This window comes from Acomys russatus, chromosome 17, assembly GCF_903995435.1.
Source record: "Acomys russatus chromosome 17, mAcoRus1.1, whole genome shotgun sequence".
NCBI lineage: Eukaryota > Metazoa > Chordata > Mammalia > Rodentia > Muridae > Acomys > Acomys russatus.
Genome location: NC_067153.1, coordinates 39,213,629 through 39,233,911, shown reverse-complemented (window position 1 = coordinate 39,233,911; position 20,283 = coordinate 39,213,629). Strand labels below are relative to the sequence as shown.

At 52.4% G+C, this 20,283-nt stretch overlaps 2 protein-coding genes across 5 annotated transcripts; one reads left to right on the top strand and one right to left on the bottom strand.

Moving 5' to 3' along the window:
* Positions 1 to 1,345: 1,345 nt before the first annotated feature.
* Grina (glutamate ionotropic receptor NMDA type subunit associated protein 1) lies at positions 1,346 to 4,585 on the bottom strand. Of its 3 annotated transcripts, XM_051159789.1 has the most exons (8): positions 4,423 to 4,532; positions 3,747 to 3,786; positions 3,104 to 3,439; positions 2,913 to 3,022; positions 2,631 to 2,831; positions 2,376 to 2,504; positions 2,150 to 2,293; positions 1,346 to 2,060 (listed from the first exon to the last, which is right to left on the bottom strand). In XM_051159789.1, the coding sequence occupies exons 3-8, from the start codon at positions 3,414 to 3,416 to the stop codon at positions 1,911 to 1,913; spliced, it is 1,047 nt and encodes a 348-aa protein (XP_051015746.1). In that variant the 5' UTR covers positions 3,417 to 3,439; positions 3,747 to 3,786; positions 4,423 to 4,532; the 3' UTR covers positions 1,346 to 1,910. The 3 variants fall into 3 exon arrangements, with proteins under 3 accessions (XP_051015746.1, XP_051015745.1, XP_051015747.1); XM_051159788.1 differs by lacking the exon at positions 3,747 to 3,786 and having other exon boundaries at positions 4,423 to 4,585; XM_051159790.1 differs by lacking the exons at positions 3,747 to 3,786; positions 4,423 to 4,532 and adding an exon at positions 3,676 to 3,696.
* A 3,826-nt stretch (positions 4,586 to 8,411) lies between these two features.
* On the top strand, positions 8,412 to 19,982 carry Parp10 (poly(ADP-ribose) polymerase family member 10). 2 transcript variants are annotated; one of them, XM_051159787.1, is made up of 11 exons: positions 8,412 to 8,766; positions 8,848 to 9,102; positions 9,175 to 9,411; positions 10,007 to 10,304; positions 10,380 to 10,746; positions 10,856 to 11,077; positions 11,166 to 11,235; positions 11,618 to 12,253; positions 12,355 to 12,488; positions 19,319 to 19,493; positions 19,579 to 19,982. In XM_051159787.1, exons 1-11 carry the CDS (start codon positions 8,595 to 8,597, stop codon positions 19,881 to 19,883), a joined length of 2,871 nt encoding a protein of 956 aa, XP_051015744.1. In that variant the 5' UTR covers positions 8,412 to 8,594; the 3' UTR covers positions 19,884 to 19,982. The 2 variants fall into 2 exon arrangements, with proteins under 2 accessions (XP_051015744.1, XP_051015742.1); XM_051159785.1 differs by having other exon boundaries at positions 8,545 to 8,766; positions 10,007 to 10,417; positions 10,460 to 10,746.
* Positions 19,983 to 20,283: the final 301 nt, after the last annotated feature.

The window sequence follows — 20,283 nt, the reverse complement described above, 5'->3', positions numbered from 1 at the left end:
AGCATGTTTACGGAACTTGCTACAGTTCTCTAGGTGAGGGACTGGATCTGCTCACAGGAACGCCAGAAGGGGAGGTGGGAAGGTTAGCTGTTAGGCAAAGGCAGACTCCAGGAAGGGGCTCCTAGCAAGAACAAGAAAAGCAGCCCATCGTGGAGAAAATTCTTGGTTCAGTTTGTCTGAGGTCAGGGCTGGGGGTGAGAGGAGGGCAGCAGCTAGAGTAGCCACAGGGCAGTTGGCAGAGCCTGGATCCCAGGATGAGGGAAACTGGCTTCATCCTGAGGGCACCAGGTAGAGGGGTCTTAGGTAGGCGGGCTGTGGGATCCACAGCTCACATCCAGCAGTCTCGTTTGTAGCAATAAGGTATGAATGAATCTGAGGCGGCTGGGCGGGGGAGGAGTGAGATGGAATGGAGGAAGGGCTGGCCACATCTGGCCTGGGGAGATAATACAGAAACCCCAGGTTTTGGGGAGGGTGCTTGTGCCTTGGCATAGGCCACAGCAGAGGTACCCATGGGCACTGGGTGGCTTGTGGAGTACGGGTCCCTACATGCACACGAGGAACAGATGCCAGTTTACTAAGCACGTCCAGGTACTGCCGGGAAGCAGCAGCCCAGAGATGGTCTCATGCCAAGCAGGGTACAGAGTCCTAGGGAAGAAACCTACAAGAACCAAGGCCACTCTGACCTAGGGGTTTCAGGAGGCTAGGGGCTTGATCTGAGCCGAGACCTAGGTATCAAGGAGCGTGCTGTGGGGACGGTGAGGACTCACTCCATTTGTACATAGCCAGATTCCAGGGACTTGGATGGATGGATGAGGCCTCTGGGGATGAAATGGCAAGAGCAAAGGATGGAGGAAGAATAGGCAAGCCTGAGGAACTGGCAACAATTGGCGGTGCCAAGGTACCAGAGGCCAAGGAGACTGCCTGGGGGAGCTGCCTCTGTTCAGCTCTTTCAGGTTGTGCCAATGGCCTGTGCTGCTGGTCCTGGGTAGAGACAGAAGAAACTCACAGCGTCCCCTGTTATGTTGTGCCATACTCAGAAAGTAGAGGTAGACACAACCAGTCTACTCCAAACCAAACAGTGCGACCTGACAATCTGCCTGTGTGCCTCAGGAATCCTGTCCATCAGCCCGGGATTCCCAAGACACACCTTAAAATGCAGCTGGCAAGATGGCAGGGGAGAAGTGGAGGCACAGTGGATTAGCTACTGTCATCAACCTCCGCTGTCAGAGCCTGTCCAGAACTTAGCATCAGCCAGCGGGGGGTGGGGGGTTAGGGAGGAGTGAGTGGGGGTGTCTGAAGTCCCTCTGTACCTCACAGAGGAAGTGACAGGGAAGAGAGACAAGGAAAAGCAGAGAGCAGAAGATACCCTTTATTGGAGTTTTAATGATGGCAGCGTGAGTGTGAAAGGCTCCTCCCCTGAAACATGCCATCCTCTCTGCTCTTGGGGCTCAGCACAAGAATGAAACCCCATCCTGCATGTCCCTAAGAAGACAGGGTGGGGAGGGAATGGCGCGAGGGGGGGGGTATACTTTATGCCAGGGGATCTGGGACAGGAGGGAAGACGTGCACCCTCACCTCTTGGCGTGATCCCTCTCCCCTGGGGCCTGGTGTTGATCCCAGACCCTGGGATGGGCTGGCAGATGGGGGCTCATGCAACAGTGAGTGGACAGAGGTGGCACAGAAACACAGCCCCATTAGCCCTTAGCAAGGGCCAGAAGGCTAAAAAGGGCCATGCTGTGGCCATGGAGGGTCCAAACGTTAAGTATTTGCAGTGTACATACACGAGAGGGTGTGAAGGGCTCCTCTGCGCCAGGCCATGCCTGGGGATCAGAGAGCAGGAAGCACAGATGGCGTTGTCATGCCAGGGGCACGGTTCTGAGCCAACCATGCCACCTGAGCTGGGGCTTGCTCTACTCCTTGGCGCGGCCAATGATGGTGAGAATATAGAGGAAGATGTTGATGATGTCCGTGTACAGGTTCAGAGCCGCAAACACATACTCTTCTGGGCTCAGGGACAGCTGCTTGTTCCCAAGGAGCAGCTGGGTGTCCACTGCCAGGAACTAGGGGGTAAAGACATGGTTGGCATTAGACCGCTTTGTTCACTCACCCGGGTATTCCCAGGAAAGGCCTCCCAAACACCCGCACTCACGCAGGTGAAGAGCAGAGCGCCCAGCGAGGCGTACACGATCTCCAGGATTCGGTTCCGGATAAAGATGCAGAGTATGGCGAAGATGAAGAGCACCACCACACTTACCAGGAGCACGCCCATGCAGGAGGTGAAATCGTAACGGGTCTGGGAGGAAGGGAAGAAGGTGAGGGACTGTGGGCGTGGAGGGCTCTGGGGCTACAGTCCCACCTTAGGGCCCCCCCCTCACCTGCATAGAGAAGATGACCACCGTGAAGCAGACAGCTGTGGTGATCCCCACCGCCATGATGACTGCCTCCGTGTTATAAAAGCTGGCTATCATGCCCACCATGTAGGATAGGCTGACGGTCAGGATCGACTGCAGAAGAGGATCACAGAGGGGGGACCCGTGAGTGTGTGGAGCTGCTCTTGGTCCAGCCCTGTGCACCTCCCTTTCTTGTTTCTACAGGCAGAGGGGAACAGGGCACACAGGCTTGGGAGTTACCAGGGCGACGAGGTTCCAGGGATGCTTTCGCCGGAAGTCCCCACAACAGCTGAGGACAATGAGGGAAACGAAGAAGATGGCGTAGGAGACATAGTAGGTCCAGACGTTCTCCCGGACAAAGCCCTTCACCTCCCCAACAAAGGTGAAGATGGCCACAGTCGACAGGGTCACTGTGAGCTGCAGGGTCAGCACCAGGAACACCTAGGGAAGGAGCCAATCAGAGACCGGCTTCAGCTGCCTTTCCCGTGACTCCTCCCACTCCACACACTTGCCAGGCCCAACCTTTCTGATGAAGGCCTGCCGAATGTTTTTGTCCCAGTTGACAGCGGGGAAGTCCTGGTTGTCATAGTAAGACGGAGGCCCTTCTTCCTGGTAGTTCCCCTGCTGTGGTGCTGGGGGCACAGAGGATGCGTCAGTGTGCCTCGAGGGCAGTTGAATCCCTGCCCCCCCTCCCCGCTTTTCCCTACACTTACAGCCAGGGTCCTGGAAGGGTGGTGGCTGTCCATAGGGGTTCGGGGGGAAGGGGCTCTGTGGGTATGGTCCCTGTGGGTATGGTCCTTGAGGGTAGGGTCCCTGAGGGTAGCCACCTTGTGGGTAGGGGCTGGGCCCATGGGGATACCCTGGCTGACCATAGGCAGAGGGCTGGAAAGAGGGCTGTGGGTATGGGGCCCCAGGGTATGGAGGCTGAACATAGGGAGGCATAGGGGCTTGGGGCCCCACAGGATAGCCAGGGTTTGGGGGAGGATAGCTGTCCCCAGACACCAAGAAACTCTTTTCATGGGACATGGCCTCGGGTTCTGTGGCTGCCCCTGGAGGAGGAAAAGAGAACAGTTAAGGTCTCAGAAACTGGAACCAGTGACAGCCCTACCAGCTGTGGAACCCAGAAGAAGAAGAAGAAGGAAAAAAAAAAAAAAAAGCTGGACCATGACCTTTGTACAGGGCTGTAGGGAGCCACAGAACCAGGAGGCAGGGAACGTTGGGTGGGGCTCGGGGTGTGGGTGGGGGGAACTGATGTGGACCCTTAGAAGGGCTACTCTAGATCGACCTAGAAGTGGGGGATGGAGAAAGAGTGACGGCTGTCAGCTTCGGCTTGTAGCTCGGGAGATGCCTTCTCACCGCTGCAGGTCTTTCGGGTTAGAGCTCAGCAACGAAGGGTCTGGAGACAGCGGCGCGGTGGCTAGGGAGGCGTGGGGGTGTGCCCTGGCCCTCCCGTTCCCATCCCGCCTATAAGCAGCTTGAAGGGGCCAGCGCTAGCGGCTATTTCTATCCTAGGAAATCCCCAGGCCATCTGTGACTAGCCGGAACCCTGACCCTCCTCCTAAGCACAGGGCCTAATGTTCCTAGCTTCGGGTGCTGAATGCAGGCCTGTATTGGCTGCTAAGGTGTCTGCTAGTAGGGTACGCCAGGAACAGCGGGGTGCGGGGGTGTGTGGAGGATGGAAGCGACCAGAGGGCGTTCAAGGGAACAAAGCGGGGGATGGGGACGACGGGGGAGGGGGCGGTGGCCACAGAACGCGCCCCGAGGGCGGATGGGCTCTCTTCTAGGCTTGGGGGTCGCTGGGGCCTCGGGTCTGGGCCGCAGCAGCGCGCCGCCCCCTCCCTCTTGCTCAGGTCCGCCAGAGCTCCCCACCCCCAATGATGCCACCAGTTTGGATGAGCCAGCCGCGAGTCCTGTCCGAACCAACTGACCCGAGGCGGCCTAGCTCAGTAACGCAGGGAGTGTGGGGGGGGATGGCCGACTGGCAGGGGGCTACGACGGTGACACGCTCTTGGGATTGGTCCGGGGGACTTACCGCTCCCGGGGAGCCAGAGGCCAGTGCCTACGGTGCCCGCTGCGCAGCCGCGCGCGGTGATGGCCGGTGCGTCCGCACCTGCACCCGCTGGGCGGCCGGATTGCTTGGGCCTGCGCCTGCGGCTGGCGAGACGCAGAGAAGCCTTGTGACTGGGCGGGCCTTGTGATGGGGCGGGCCTTGTGATGGGGCGGGGCCTTATGACGGGGTGGGGCGGGGCCTCTCTGTAGGGCGGATGTTGTACCGGGTCCCCAGCGCTTCTGAGCCGACCGAAACTGCTCGGCTCTGCTTGGCTGGGCAGTCAGTTGTTGTCTGTAGGCGCTTTAGGTCAGAGTCCTGCAGCCTGGGCATACTGACCAGGATTGGTTGAGGTTCGGCATGGAGGCTAACGACTTCTGGAGGCACACATCTCTTTCGACTTATGTGGACTCGGGGAGTTAAATCCCTGATCGAGGATTTACTGAAGCCTCCAAGGACTCTGTCCCTTCTCAGCTTTGTTGTTTTGAGAGACTGTCTCACTCTGTAACTACAGCTGGCATGGAACTCATTATGCAACCCAGGCTGGCCGTAAACCTGTGACAATCCTCCTGCCTCAGACTTACAACTACTAAGAGTACAGCATGATCCACTGCACCCAAATCCTTATTTGCTTTAAAACACAGAATTCGATCAGCACTTGGGAGGCAGAGGCAGGCAGATAGCTGTGAGTTCAAGGCCAGCCTGGACTACAAAGTGAGTCCAGAACAGTCAAGGCTACACAGAGAAACCCTGTCTCGAAAAACAAAAACAAAAATCAAAAACAAAAAACAACCCCCCCAAAAAACCCCAAAACAAAAAACCCCCAAAACCAAAACCAAACCACCACCAACAAAACCCACAGAATTCACAGCTGGGTGGTGGTATCTCACGCCTTTAATCCCAGCATTTAAGAAGCGGAAGCAGGCGAATCTCTGAGTTCAAAGCCACCCTGGCCTACAGAGGGAGTTCCAGGGCAGCCAAGCCTGCAATGCATTATAAGACCTTGTCCTGGAAAACAACAAAACAAAAAGGCACAATTCACTTTCCCTTCTTATCCATACCTATTCCAGACCAAAAGGCTTAATCATTTAATTGTTCCATTCTCTTCACACTCACCCTCCTGCTTCAAAATAAACTTGTCAGAATTGCCTCGATCTGGGGGTGCGGGGAGTGCTTCCTGAGGAAACTTTGCCCTGGGTGGTCTCCTGGTCTTCAGGGATTTGAGGATATTTCAGTTCTCCTCTGGTTCTTGGTGTATGGCCACTCTGAGGTCTGAGGTAAGGCTAGGAAAAGGTTCTCTCCTGAGTCCACAAACAGCTGGGCCTAGTGAAGGCATGCTGTGATCCATAGCTTTCGCACATGCTCCCAGTAGACACATGCCCACCATGTTAATTACAAATTCTAACTGGGCTCTGTTGCTATGATAGACACCCTGACGTAAAATGGCCCCAGGGAGGAATGTTGTATTTGGCTCGCATTTCCAGATCACAGTCCATCACTTCCGTCAAGGCCAGGCAGAACCTCAAGCTGCCAGTCACTTCATGTGTACAGGCAGGGGCAGGGAACTGCACTGCTTGCTTGCTTGCTCTCAGGGTTAGTTAGCTCTCTTGTACAGTTCAGAGAAATGGCGCTACACACACTCAGAGTGGGTGGCTATTCCACCTCAATTAACAAGGAAATTCCCCACAGGCATGGCCACAGGCCAGCCCGCTCTAGAGAACTCCACTCAAAACATGGTCTTCCCAGATGATCTAGGTTGTACCAAGGTGACACTTAAAACTAACCAACACACCAGGCATTGTCAGTTGGACATCCACTTTGCAGGGATTCCTGAGGAGTTTACAGTGGCAGAAACGTGAGCAGGTCCTCTGGAACAGGCACTTATCAAAGCGGGCAAGAAGGTGTGGTTCCATCCTGGAAGGAGAAAACACAGAGCAGACGAACGGGACAGGCTTTTGTAGAAACAGCTCGTATAATTTATGGGACCTTTAAGGAAAATAAAGAACAAGCAGAAAGTTGACTATAGAGCCTCAGAAGAAGCCTGGACAACTCACAGGTCCTTTAAATTTTTAGCTTCGTGTTAAAGCTGCCACTAAGGGCCGAGTAGGGATACTGTGGAGAAGAGATGGCCATGTGGCTCTGTGCGGAAGGCTGGGGCAAGCAGAGGAAAGCTGGTCCAGGGATACTGGTTTAGGCAAGAGTTGTGGACAGGGAGGTTTGGACCAAATGAACATCAGGTGTTATGTATGGGAAGGAATTAGAGGGATAGGGAACTGGGGACAATTGGACTTTGGCTTTTACAGCCACTGGCCTTGGGGTTTGTAGTAGCCATTGGTACCCTGCCAGCTCTGTGGAGTATCCAAAATGGGAGTGGCTAGGAGTGGCAGAGAAGAAGTGGACAGCCTGGCCCTTCAAGAAGTTCTGGAGGGCCAGGCATAGTGGTGTACGCTTTTAATCCCGCACTCTGGAGGCAGAGGCAAGCGGATCGCTGTAAATTTGAGGCCAGCCTGGTCTACAAAGTGAGTCCAGGACAGCCAGGACTACAAGAGAAACCCTGTCTAGGGAGGAAAAAAAAAGGGCTGGAGAGATGGCTCAGCAGTTAAGAGCACTGACTGCTCTTTCAGAGGACCTGGGTTCAATTCCCAGCAACCACATGGTGGCTCACAACTGTCTGTAACTCCTGTTCAGGGCATCTGACACCCTCACACAGACATACATGCGGTCAAAATGCCAATGTATATCAAATAAAAATAAATTATTAAAAAAAAAGTTCTAGAGTGTCTTGCTTGTGAGGAGAGGCTCTTAGGTAGTGGAGATTCAAGGACTATAGGGTTAGACATACAGACTGGGTAAACTCCACGGTCCTTTGGGATGATAATCGAGATAGAGCTGGCATGACTAGAAGGTGTGGGCAGAACAGCAGGGGTTAGAGTCTTGGACATGAAGGAAGCAAGCAGGTTATGGTGTTGGGTGGTGGAGCGAATTCAAGGCACAGCCTGAAATCTGGGCATGGTTGAACATGCCTATATCGCCAACACTCAGGAGACTGAGACAGGAGACTCACTTCTAGTTCAAGACCAGTCCGACCCTTACAGTGAGTTTCAGGTAGTCTGGGTTACAGAGTGATATCCTGTGTCAAAAATAAAATAACGGCATAGCTTAGATGTGGGGCCTGGCCCCCTGGACCCTGTCTGTCACTCCAGTTTCTCTCCTGTGGTAAGGGTTAGTGGCAGAAAGGCATGCCAGCATAGTGGCTCCATCTGGGGCAGTGGTGATGCCTGAGATGGTATTGACGAAAGCACTAGGCAGATGTGGGCTGAAGCGAGGCACAAGAAAGGAGCTGTGTTGTGATGCTAGCTCTACATTTTAAAATATTCATTTGTATTTATCTGTGCGTGTGAGTGCCATGGGGTAGCACACTCGTGGAAGTCAGACACCTTGCAGGAATCAGCTGTCTCCTTCCATTATGTGAGACCCAGGGTTCAGAACTCAGTTTGACAGGCCTGGCAGCAAGGGCTATTACTTGCCCCTGGGTATGAGCTTTTGGGGGCTAAGGGTGGAACTGCTCGCCCCCAGCCCTTAGAAGCAAGGCTGATCATCCTCTGGGTGTGGACGGTTTCAAGGAGCTACAAGGAGCTAGCCTCAGCCAAAGGCTAGCGTATGGCTCTTGTCTGGGACCTGGGGCTTAGAAGCCTGGGGTGGCAGGGTCTCATGGGGGCGGGGCTGACTGACGGTGATTCAGCATTCCTTGGGGGAGGGTAGTTAGCCACAAAGAGAAGGCAAGAAAGTAGAGAAAGTCTAGGACACATATGGTTCACCCTGCCAGTCAGAGGCTAGTGCTGTGTCCTGGCAGAAGGGTCCTTGGAATTTCCGTGTGGACTGAGGGTTAAGACTTCAGCAGGAGAGGAAGTGCCCCAAGTGCAGCCACTGGTTTAGCTCCGCCCTCCCTCCGCCACCCCCCCCCCCCCGTAAGTTTCACTTTTGCTTTCCTATCTCTGGCCTTCTGGCTGGCAAGGACAACAAGCCTAACAGGCTGGTCTGAGACAGTGGGGTGAGTCTAATGTGGGGTGTTGGAGAGCAGCTAGGGCCACGGGAGAAGGGACTGAACAGGTGGGGCGGGCCTCTTCCCTTCCCATGTGTGGCATCCTAGGATTCGGATGGCAGAAGTGGAGGCAGGGACAGCCTTGGAGCTCCGGGGATTGCCCCCTGAAGTGTCAGATGAGCTGCTAACCCTCTACTTTGAGAACCGCCGTTGCTCCAGTGGAGGGCCTCTGTTGAGCTGGCAGAGACTTGGCTGTGGGGGGATCCTAGTCTTTCAAGATCCTGCAGGTGAGGAGGCCAACTCAAGGGGCTGCCTAGGTGCTGCTCCCTGAAGCTTTGACGCCCCTGACCCCTTGTCCCTGCTCACAGATGCCAAGAGGGTCTTAACCCAGGCAGAACACCAACTACATGGCACCCGGCTGAGCCTGAGGCCAGCCCCACCACGCGCACCTGACCGTGTGCTTCTCCAACGACTGCCGCCTGGCACTTCACCTCTCAGCCTCGAGCAACATGTCCAGGCCCTTCTGTGTGCTGCGGGCCACCCAGCGCAGGCTTGCCATGCCCTGGCCAGTCCTCGGCAGGACCGTGCCCTGGTCCAGTTATCCATGCCCCTTTCTGAGGCAGGTGAGAGGCAGGCTTGGGGGCGTAGCTTCTAGCTAAGGAAGACACCTGAGCTAATTCATATATTGTCCACAGAGGTCTCTGCCCTGGAGGAGCAGGCCCAGAATCTGCCCCTGAATGGGGCCACGGTGTCCTTGGCCTGGGTGCCGCAGACCCAAGCAGTACGTGTGGTGGACAGTGCTGCCCCGGTGGACCCGTTGTTGCTGGAGCTCTATCTGGAAAATGAGCGTCGCAGTGGTGGGGGCCCCTTGGAGGGTCTGCGCAGCCTACCTGGGCAACTGGGCACCGTTATCTCCTTTCATCGATGGCAGGGTGAGTAGGATGATGAAACTAGCAGGACCCTTCTGAAGGAGAGATAAACCTGTTTTTTAGGATTCCAAGTGCGGGATCAGAACGGTCTCATGAGAGAACAGGTGAGGTTAATCCACTAGAAGAGCGACCACCTTGTGCAGGAGCTTGATTGTTGACAGCTGAAAAGATCCCATGAGCAGACTCTGGGAGGAGATATATAAAGGAGCCCAGAACTGGAGGCAGAGGCTTTTTGGAGACTTGGGATAGTTTTGGCTGTTCATTGCTGCACTTTGAGACGCTCCTAGAGAGAACCCCTTGAGGGAAGGCTTCGGGGCTCCAGCTCCTGCTGAGGTTCTGGGTTCTGGTTACTCTAGGTTCCAGCAGAAGAAATCCTGCTGATTGTGCCAGGAGAATCGTTCCTCGGAACTGATATCCTTAAGATTTTGTTATTGTGTTCATTAATCCTCATTTCCTATGGTTTTGGTTAGTCGAGTTATAAGTGACGTATGCTTGGTCACTAAGTTGTTAATAAAATATATTGGTTAAGAAAATTGAGCCTACACCCTTCCTCTGTGCTAGACCCTCAATGGCCTTTCTGTCTTCTCTCTTCCTCCAGTGGCTGAGCGGGTGCTGAAGCAGAAACACTGGCTGCAGGGCTCTGAGTTGAGCCTTGTTCCCCACTATGATGTCTTAGAGCCAGAGGAGCTTGCCAAGGGCATCCGTGGAGGGGATCACCCAAACATACAGGAATCTGGAATCATCGAACATTCTCTTACAGGGGCTAGCGGGCTGGCAGAGGCCCTGACTGTGACTGTGGGCTCTGAGGAGGCATCAGGACAGTTAGGAACCTCCCTAAGGACAGGTCCTGTAGGAGCTCTGGGACAAGCCACGCCAAGTGACTCAGGGCCTGTGAGGTCTCTGGAGCAAGAGGAACCTATAAGCCTGGGAACTGTGGAATCTCCAGAGCAGACTGCTTTCCTGAGCCAGAGGATTATGGGGTCTGCAAGCCCAGTAGGTTCAGTAGAAAGTTTCACAGGGCTTCCAGGGCGAGTAGGACCCGTGGCCTCAGACTCAATGGGAATTCAGGGGCAGGAGAGCCTAGGGGAAGTTGCCGCAAGCTCACCAGGGCAGGAGGGACTGTTGGGTCTAACGGGGATGGCTGTAGAGCCTCCAGAGTCGGGGCTGGAGAGCCCTGGGTCTGGAGAGCTGCAGAGGCAAGAGAGCCTGGTGGAGGCAGTGATGTCGATGGAGCCAGGGGCCATGCGTTTCCTGCAGCTTTATCACGAGGACCTCCTTGCCAGCCTGGAAGATGTTGCCCTTTTCCCACTTGAAGGAGTAGATGTGACTGGCTTTCGGGTGAGTGGCCCTTAGAGTCCCCTCGCTTTGCCTCTTCCCTTATGGGGGTTCAGGTACCTTTCCTGTACTCTGAACCTGTCAACTGTCCTCCTTACGGTCCGTCCTGCAGCTTTATGGGGCCAGGGTCCCATGCCAGGCAGCCCAAGAGTTGCTGCAGAGTCTGCTGGGTAGCATTAGCTGCCACGTGCTGAGCATGAAGCACCCTGGCAGCACCAGGTTCCTGCTGGGTATGGAGGGGCAGCACCTTCTTCACAGACTGGAGGCTCAGTTCCAGTGTGTCTTTGGGACGGAACATCTGGCCAGCGCCACCACGGACATAGACCCTGAAAGGGTAAGATGGTGTTCCGCCTCTGTCCTTTTTCTTACCTGCCAGACCTAGATGCCTCCTCCGCTGTGACCCTGACATCCTCTTCCCACAGATGGATCCCACTGAGGCCCTCCAAGTCCTCCGTGGCCACAGTACAGATAGCGATCAGAACATGAGTCTGGGTAGGGAATTTCCTGCGGTCTTTTGTTGGTTGGTTGGTTGGTTTTTCGAGACAGGGTTTCTCTGTTATCTTGGCTGTCCTGGACTCACTTTGTAGACCAGGCTGGCCTCGAACTCACAATGATCCGCCTGCCTCTGCCTCCTGAGTGCTGGGATTAAAGGCGTGTGCCACCACCGCCCAGCCCATTTCCCCGCAGTCTTTTGATGGCAATCCTCTCCCTGCTCTGCCCTCTGACTTATGTAGTGACCCTTGTGTGGCCTACCCTCAACCCAAGATGCAATCTCCATCTCTTTCCTTTAATCTATTCCAAATCACTCTATCACTGATTATCAGCCCCCTGGCTGGGTCTGACCACTGACCCACTGGCCTCTTTCTGCCCTTAGAGGATGTCCAAGAGCTGCTGGCTACCCTGGAGGGCCTACACGGGGAGGACAGGCTGCCTCTGGAGACAGGGAAGGAGACCCCTGGAGAGCAGATAGAGGAGCCCACCATGGAACAGGAGGAAGACAACCCCACTGGGGAGGACTCTCTGGCCCTCAGCACCGGGGCACCTGGTCGGTTAGAAGAAGAGGCCACGCTGCAGCTGGCCATCCACCGATCCTTGGAGTCCCAAAGCCAGGTGGCTGATCAGCAGGAGGCCACTGCACTGAGGCGAGCCCTGGCCCTCTCCCTGTTAGAAGCAGAAGAGCCCCTGGGGGAGGATACTGAGGGCAGGGCCCAGCTGGTGGTGCACACATCCTTTGAGCAGGATATAGAGGAATTGAACCGGGCGTTATTGACTGCCTTGGAGGTACACCTTCGGGAGGAGACAGTGAGCCTCCAAGGTTGTATGCTGCCCTCGGAGCTTGGGGCTCGCCTGGAGAGGTGCCATGATGTGAAGGTTACCCTGCATGGTGATCAGGCTGTCCTCCGTGGCTTTGGGGTCCAGCCTGCCCGTGCTGCTCGCCACTTAGCTGCTCTGCTTGTTGGCCCCTGGGACCAGAATTTGACCTTCCCTTCGGAGGCCGCCAAAAACAACTGTGAGTCTGTCTGTACCTTGGACCTGGGGAGGGTGGAATGGGTTAGCTTTTAGGCTAGTGCTTGAGGCACGGCCTTGATGCCCTTTCTTCCCTTGTGTCAGTGTCAGGGCAGAGGCTAAAAGAACCCTTGGGCAGGCTGGAGGCCCTGGAAGAAAATTCCAAGGAGTTCCAGGATGTGGTACAGGCCTTTTACAATACCCTGGACGCTGCCCAGAACAGGATCTGCATTGTTCGAGTGAGTTCACGACCTGTGCTTTTGGCCTTGTGGCATCTGTACACTTTTCTTTATATTGGGGTCAGTTGACCAAAAGCTCCTTAAAGTTGGATGTGTTGCTGAAAGCTGATAGAACGGGTCGCCGCATTGGTACGTGGCTCCAGGGACTTGGACCTGACTGGGGGCCATTGAGGGAATGAAGAAAAGACAGACACACAGAGACAAGGAACGCTGGGATGGGGTCTGGGCTCTTAGATGGAGAAACTGCATCACCTCAGAAGCTGAATGGCTGAACGAATGCCTTTATTATCTAAAGCTGACCAGGAGGCAGGGTTATTGCATACAGCTGTACAAAGAGGCAGGATAATTACCTACAGATAAAAACAAGGGTTCATGGGCCAAGGAGGCAGTAGGAGCAGTCACTGTCAGGAGCAATCTTCAAGCGGTAAATATCCCAGGGAGAGAGCTGTGGTGGACACCTTCCGCACACACCATCAGCATCCACATTTGGACCAGAGGAAGGCTTTGCCGTGCTTCTGGGGTCCTTGACATGGCTGCCTGTGCCGATAACACACATTTACTCAGGACTTCTTTCACTCGGGGTTTCTCTGCTTCCTACAATGGATAAGTGCCCCTTCTTCACCCAGAGTCTGAGCAAGATAGGAGGGCACACGGACTAGGGATCTGAGAGGCCTGCCTGCCTGAGGCTCTCACTGGGGACTATATGGCTGTCTGTGCCACAGTTGATACCATCTGGTGGCCAATGTGGGGATTGCTGTTCCCGTTTGGGGTGGGGAGGGCTACCGCTATGTCTCCAACAGAGGCACATTCTGGCAGAGGTCTAGCCCTGTATTCTCTCCATGTGAATAAAATTGTGTGTGTGTGTGTGTGTGTGTGTGTGTGTGTGTGTGTATGTGTGTATAGCTGGGAATATAGGTTAGTAGGAGAAAAATATGTCTACATATACATTGTATATATTTATGGTGGCTGCTCCTCCTATATTCTTGGTAAATTTGGCAGCCATGAGCATGGACAAAAACCAAGCTAGTACCGCGTAGTGGGGAGCCAGAATGAAGCCTTAGGACCCCCTCCCCAACCTGTCCAGGCAGGTGAGAAAAGAAGAGCAGAGGCAGATGGATTTCTCTGAGTTTGAGGCCAGCCTGGTCTATGTAGTGAGTTCCAGGCCAGCCCGAGTTATATAGTGAGGCTCTGTCTATAAACAAACAAACAAACAAACAACTGACTGGGAGGGAGCGAGGAACTGTCAGGCTAGTCTGCTGCATGTGATGAGGGAACAGAATATTTAGGGAGTGACAACAGAGACATCCCTGGAAATATGCTAAGGAGCTGGCGAGTAGGGTAGAAGAAAGTGTGTGATGAACAGCAGCTTTCCCACCCAGAAGACTGCATGCACTCATGGATGAGGCCAAAGACAGATGGCCTTAAACCCATAGAAAGGACAGGAGAGCTGTCACTTTGTGGTGAGACTGGGCAAGGTGCTACAAGTTATAGGTGGGTCTAGCAGCCTCAATCTTCACATAGATATGTCTGGGAATACAGAATTGTCTTCCCCAGAGGTTAGGAAGGTCACCACTGGGCTCCAACAACAGTTGTCACCTACGGCCGTCACTACCATCACCATCGTTGCCATGGCAACTGCCATCCAGAAGTACTGTGGTCACAGTGCTGCTTCTGTTAGTATTAGTCATTTACTTGATTCTTCTAGTAAGTGTATCTATAAGTTAAGATGTCACATTTGAGGTTTTTTTTTTCTTCCTGTTATTACTTTAGAGACTTTCCCCCCTTCATCTACTTATACAAAGAGGAATAGAATGGGGTTTCTTTCTTTTTCTGTCACCTCTTCCTCCTACCAGCTCATACTTTGGTCATTTGCAGTGTTTATCCTATGTGGTTAAGGTGCATGGGCCAATCACACAGAGAAGGCTATAGCCTTCATACTTTGACTCTATAATGAGAATGAAAAAATATCTACCCTTGCATCTATGGTCATTAGAACTGTGGGGTCCTGTCAGGAGGTGGTGGTGCTCCCCTTTAATCCCAACACTTGGGAGGCAGTGGCAGGTGGGTCTCTGAGTTCGAGGCTAACCTGGTTTTTCACCGTGAGTGAGTTCCAGGACAGCCAGGGATACACAGAGTGACCCTGTCTCCCAAAACCAAGAAAACAAAACAAAGCAAAACAAAAGTGTAGGAGTTAAAGTGATGGCTCAGAGACGGACAGCACATGTTACTTTTAGGTCTCAGCACTCACATGATGACTTAAATCCATCTGAAACTCCTGTTCCAGGGAACTTGAGGCCCTCTTTTTGTTTTTGTTGTTATTGTTGTTTTTGTTTTTTGAGACAGAGTTTTTCTGTGTAGACTTGGCTGTCCTGGACTCACTTTGTAGACCAGGCTGGCCTCGAACTCACAGCAATCTGCCTGCCTCTGTCTCCCGAGTGCTGGGATCAAAGGCATGTGCCATCACCGCCTGGCCCAAGGCCCTCTTCTGAACTCTCCTGGCACCAGGCATGCGTATGGTATACAAACATACATGCAGACAAACACAGGTATTTTTTAGCATATATTTTTTCAAGTTTTATTTATTTTATTTTTAGGTATATAAGTGTTTTGCCTGCATGTATGTCTATGCACCATGTGTGTACCTGATACCTAAGGTTGCCCGAAGAGAGCATCATATGGTTCCTGGGACCTGAACCCATATCCTTTAGAAGACCAGCCTGTGCTTTTGACTATAGAGCCAGCCTCTAAAAAGAAAATCTATTTTTTTCTTTTTTTCTTTTTTTCGAGACAGGGTTTCTCTGTTTAGTCTTGGCTTTCCTGGACTCGCTGAGAAAAATCTATTTTTTAAAGTTTAAAAAAAAAATGTGCAGAGCCTGGAGAGATGACTCATTGGAGTTTGATTTCCAGTACCCATGTTAGGTGGCTCACAATGGCCTGTCACTCCAGGAGACAACTGATGCCCTCTTTTGGCCTCTGAGTATACTTACAGACACGTATAAAAATTAAAACAGCAAAATGTCTTCAAGAGGGAAAACCAGAACAAACACTTACAAAAACCATCACAACCCTGTGTGGTAGACTAGGAATGCAGTTCTGCTGGTAGAATGCCCCTCGCATTCACAAAGCCCTGGGTGCAAGTCCCAGCAGCGAATGGAGGGACAGAGTCGCATGTGAATCCCAGCAGTGAGGGGCAGAAGGAGACAGTAGGATGAGGTCATCCTCAGCTATATAGTGAAGTCAAGGCCTGGGATGCATGCGACTATGTCTCAAAAAGCAACAACTAGCCAGGTGTGGTGGTGCACACCTTTGATCCCAGCACTCAGGAGGCAGAGGCAGGCGATCGTTGTGAGTTTGAGGCCAGCCTGATCTACAAAGTGAGTCCAGGACAGCCAAGGCTACACAGAGAAACCCTGTCTCGAAAAACCAAAAACCAAAAAAAAAAAAAAGCAACAATAAGTAAACATGTAAAGAAGCAAACGAATAACATTGGATGAGAGAATATTCGGGGATATTCTTTTTTTAATTTTTATTTTATTTTAATGTTTTGGTTTTTCGAGACAGGGTTTCTCTGTGTAGCCTTGGCTGTCCTGGACTCACTTTGTAGACCAGGCTGGCCTCGAACTCACAGCGATCTGCCTGTCTCTGCCTCCCGAGTTCTGAGATTAAAGGCGTGTGCCACCACGTCCGGCTTTACTTTTATTTTTTATTTTCCTGGTTTCTTCTGAGTCATGCTTGACTTCTGGGCAAGCTGACCTTTTGCCACCCTGATGTGTAGATTCTGCAGTTGAGTGTCTGTGAGTGGGTAGCGAACCTCTCTGAGTTTTAAGTTGTACTAACAACGGGGTGTAGTGGCAAAGGCTTGTAATCCAGGTGCTTCAGAGGCTGAGGCAGGATTCCTGAAAGTTTGAGGCTAGTCTGGTTTACACAATAAAGGCTAGTCTGGGCTACATAACAAGAACCTGTGTCAAAACTGTCAAAACCCAAAAAATATGTATATAGCCTTTTATAACTGGAGGATTGTTTCACAATTCTTTTTATTTTAAAGATTTATTTATTATGTATACAGTGTTCTGCCTGCGTGTACACCTGCACACCAGAAGAGGGCACCAGATCTCCTTGCAGATGGTTGTGAGCTACCATGTGATTGCTGGGAATTGAACACAGGATCTTCGGAAGAGGAGCCAGTACTCTTAACCTCTGAGCCATCTCTACAGCCCCACAACTCTTTTATTTTATTATTGTATTTTATTTTATTGAGACAGGTTCTCACTATGTAGCTCTGGCTGTCCTGGAACTTGTGATGTAGACCAGGCTGTCCTTGAACCCACAGAGATCTGGCCTTCTCTGCCGTCTGAATACTGGAACTAAAGGCATGGCTCTAATTTGATATAGGTGTAAACTTTCCATGGCTTTTCTTTTTCTTTTTCTTTTTTTGGTTTTTCGAGACAGGGTTTCTCTGTGTAGCCTTGGCCATCCTGGACTCACTTTGTAGACCAGGCTGGCCTCGAACTCACAGCGATCTGCCTGCCTCTGCCTCCCGAATGCTGGGATTAAAGGCGTGTGCCACCACGCCCGGCTTTCCATTTGCTAATATGTCCTTCTTTGTCTTCAGTATCATCTTGACTGGAATATAGTGTTTAGATTCTGAATACATTTTTTTTCCTCAGCTTTATGTGGATGGGTTCTGGGCCCTAAACTCAGATTCTAGGCTGGCATAACAAGGACCTGTACTTTCTGGGTCATCTTATAGCCTTATAGCCCCCCCCCTCCAATTCTTGGAAAGTTAGGACAATCGATTTTTTTGTTTGTTTGTTTTTTAAGATTAAAAATATGTGTTGTGTGATGGGAGCATGTGTGGGCAGGTGGGGAGGGAATTAAGTGCACATAAATGCAGGTGACTGCAGGGGGCCTCTGACCCCTCTGGAGCTGCAATGATGGGTGGTTGTGAACCACCTGGCAGAGATGCTGGGAACTGAACTTGGGTCCTCTGCAAGAACAGTATGCACTCTTTAACTGCTGAACTCTCTCCAGCTCCGCGTTTGATAATTCACCAACACCCAGTACTGGTGTTGAGAAACGCACTGTGGGATTTCTTCCCACTTGTCTTTGTATCCTGACCTTGATGTGTGTACGTGGATACTTGCAAAGGTGTCTGCACTTCAAAAGCTATAGTTTTCTGTTAGGTGCCAAGGGGCATGTCTTTCCCAATGTCCTTGGCACTTCATGGTTCTTGCCATCTGGTGATATGGCCTCCGGCTCAGGGAGACATCTTTCTCTGTGTTCCCAGGTGCACCGAGTTTCTCCATCCACCTCATGCTCTCGCCTGGCCCCTCATGGTTCTTTTTTGTTGTTGTTGTTGTTGTTGTTGTTTTTTTTTTTTTTTTTTTTTTTTTTTAGACAGGGTTTCTCTCTGTAGCCTTGGCTGTCCTGGACTCATTTTGTAGACCAGGCTGGCCTCGAACTCACAGCGATCTACCTGCCCCTCATGGTTTCTTTCCCTTTTCCTTTAGCTCCGTTCCCAGCTCCAGTTCCTTAAATCCATCTAGAGGACCATGCAGTCAGATCTTTATCTAGCCTACCCACAGAATGAGCTCAGCTACCCTTCCTCCTCCTCCTCTTCTTTTTCTTTTCTTCCTCCCACTCTTTGCTCCCCCCCCCCCACCCCTAGATAGGGTTTCTCTGTCTAGCCATGACTGTCCTGGAACTCACTCTGTACACCAGGTTGTCCTGGAACTCAGAGATCTGCCTGCCTCTGCCTCCTGAGTGCTGGGACTAAAGGTGTGCGCCACCACCACCTGGCTTTCCTGTTCCTTCTTCCCCCTCCCCCTCCCCCCGAGACAAAGTTTCTCTGTGTAGCCTTGGCTGTCCTGGACTCACTTTGTAGACCAGGCTGGCCTTGAACTCACAGAGATCCACCTGCCTCTGCCTCCTGAGTGCTGGGACTAAAGGTGTGCGCCACCACCCTTGGCTCCCTTTCCTTTTACCTGAGAATTCAAGCCACTTAGCAAACACTCTGCCCCTGCACTGTATTTCCAGTCTTGGGATCTCATCTTTAATATTCTGTTTCTGATGTTCAGACTTTTCTTTTCTTTCTTTCTTTCTTTCACTTTTTTTCTCTTCAAGACAGGGTTTATCTGTGTAATAGCCCTGACTGTCCTGGACTCTCTTTGTAGACCAGCCTGGCCTCAAACTCACACAGACTCCTTTTCATAGCAGCTAGTTCTGTTTTATGGATGTAGTATTCGTCTTCCTCCTTCTCCTAAAAGACCAACTAGAGTTAGTTTCTTTCTTTCTTCTTTTTTTGGTTTTTCGAGACACGGTTTCTCTGTGTAGCCTTGGCCATCCTAGACTTGCTCTGTGGACCCGACTGGCCTCGAACTCACAGAGATCTTCCTGCCTCAGCCTCCTGAGTGCTAGGACCAAAGACATGTGTCACCATGTGCAGTTTATTTAAAACTACTAGCGTCTAAGTCTTCAGTACTGTGAGGCTCTTGGCTTGGCTTTTTACTGCTGGAATCTGATTGTTGGTGCTAAATTTAGTGAGGTCTACCCACCTGCAGGGCTCCCTGGGGGAGTTAGGTCTTCCTGGAAGCCAGCCCTCCAAAGCCCTCATAGAGGTGGTCAGTGTGTTCCTCTAGACAGAGCACAAGTGTGTGTTGGGGGTGGGGGCTGGAGAGGGGTTGGAATGGAGAGGCGCCTCACATCTTCACTCAAATCCTAAATTCTTCTTTCCACCAGAGAGCTAGTGATTGCTGAGTTCAGCTCTACTTCTGGCCAGTGTAGGCATAGATTCCAAATAACTTCACCCCCAACTACCGTGCACTCCACAGGTGGACCGAGTATCCCACCCGCTACTGCAACAACAGTACCAGCTGCACCGGGAACGCCTGGTGCAGTGCTGCCAGCAGCGCCCGGTGGAGCAAGTCCTCTACCACGGCACATCAGAGTCTGCTGTGCTTGACATCTGCACACACGGCTTCAACCGCAGCTTCTGTGGCAGAATCGGTAAGGCCTGTGCAGGGAAGGGACACGGACCGTGCTGACCCTGCTGATCCTCACTTTTGGTGGCTCACCTGTTTTTGTCCTATAGGCACACTCTACGGACAGGGCGTGTACTTTGCCAAGCGAGCCTCTCTGTCGGTACTGGATCGCTACTCGCCTCCCAACGCAGAAGGCCACAAGGCAGTGTTTGTGGCACAGGTGCTGACCGGTGACTATGGACAGGGCTCGAAAGGTCTGAAGGCGCCTCCTTTGAGGGCTACCGGTCAGGTCCTTCGCTATGACAGCGCAGTGGACTGCCTCCACCAGCCCAAAATCTTTGTTATCTTTCACGACACCCAAGCTCTGCCCACCTATCTAATAACCTGCAAGAAGATATACCGGGGTACACTCTGATAGCTCCCTTGGTGTCTTGGATCTTTTTCCTGGACATTTGACCTCAAGAGGCCAGCTTCTGGTTCCCTGCTCTACAAAGTCCCTAAGCGTCAGAGCTGCCCCCGGGGCCCCTCTTGCCTCTGACTGGAAAGCCAGGATGACTGTGATCTAGGTAGATCAGACCTAATCGGTCCCTTGGCCGGCTCGACCGCCAGGGGTCAGCAGAACACGCCAGGAGGGCGCACTGCCAGGCACACCCGTCTTGATTGGACCGCGCCCTAACGCGTCTCTGTCTTTGAATAAACCTATACTTGAAACCAGTTAGATTGAAAGACTGGTTGGAACTCGGAATCAGACCTCTGTTTGGGGAGTGGGGGCCACCCACGTGGCTAGGGACCCAGTCAGCTGTTCACAGAGGGTT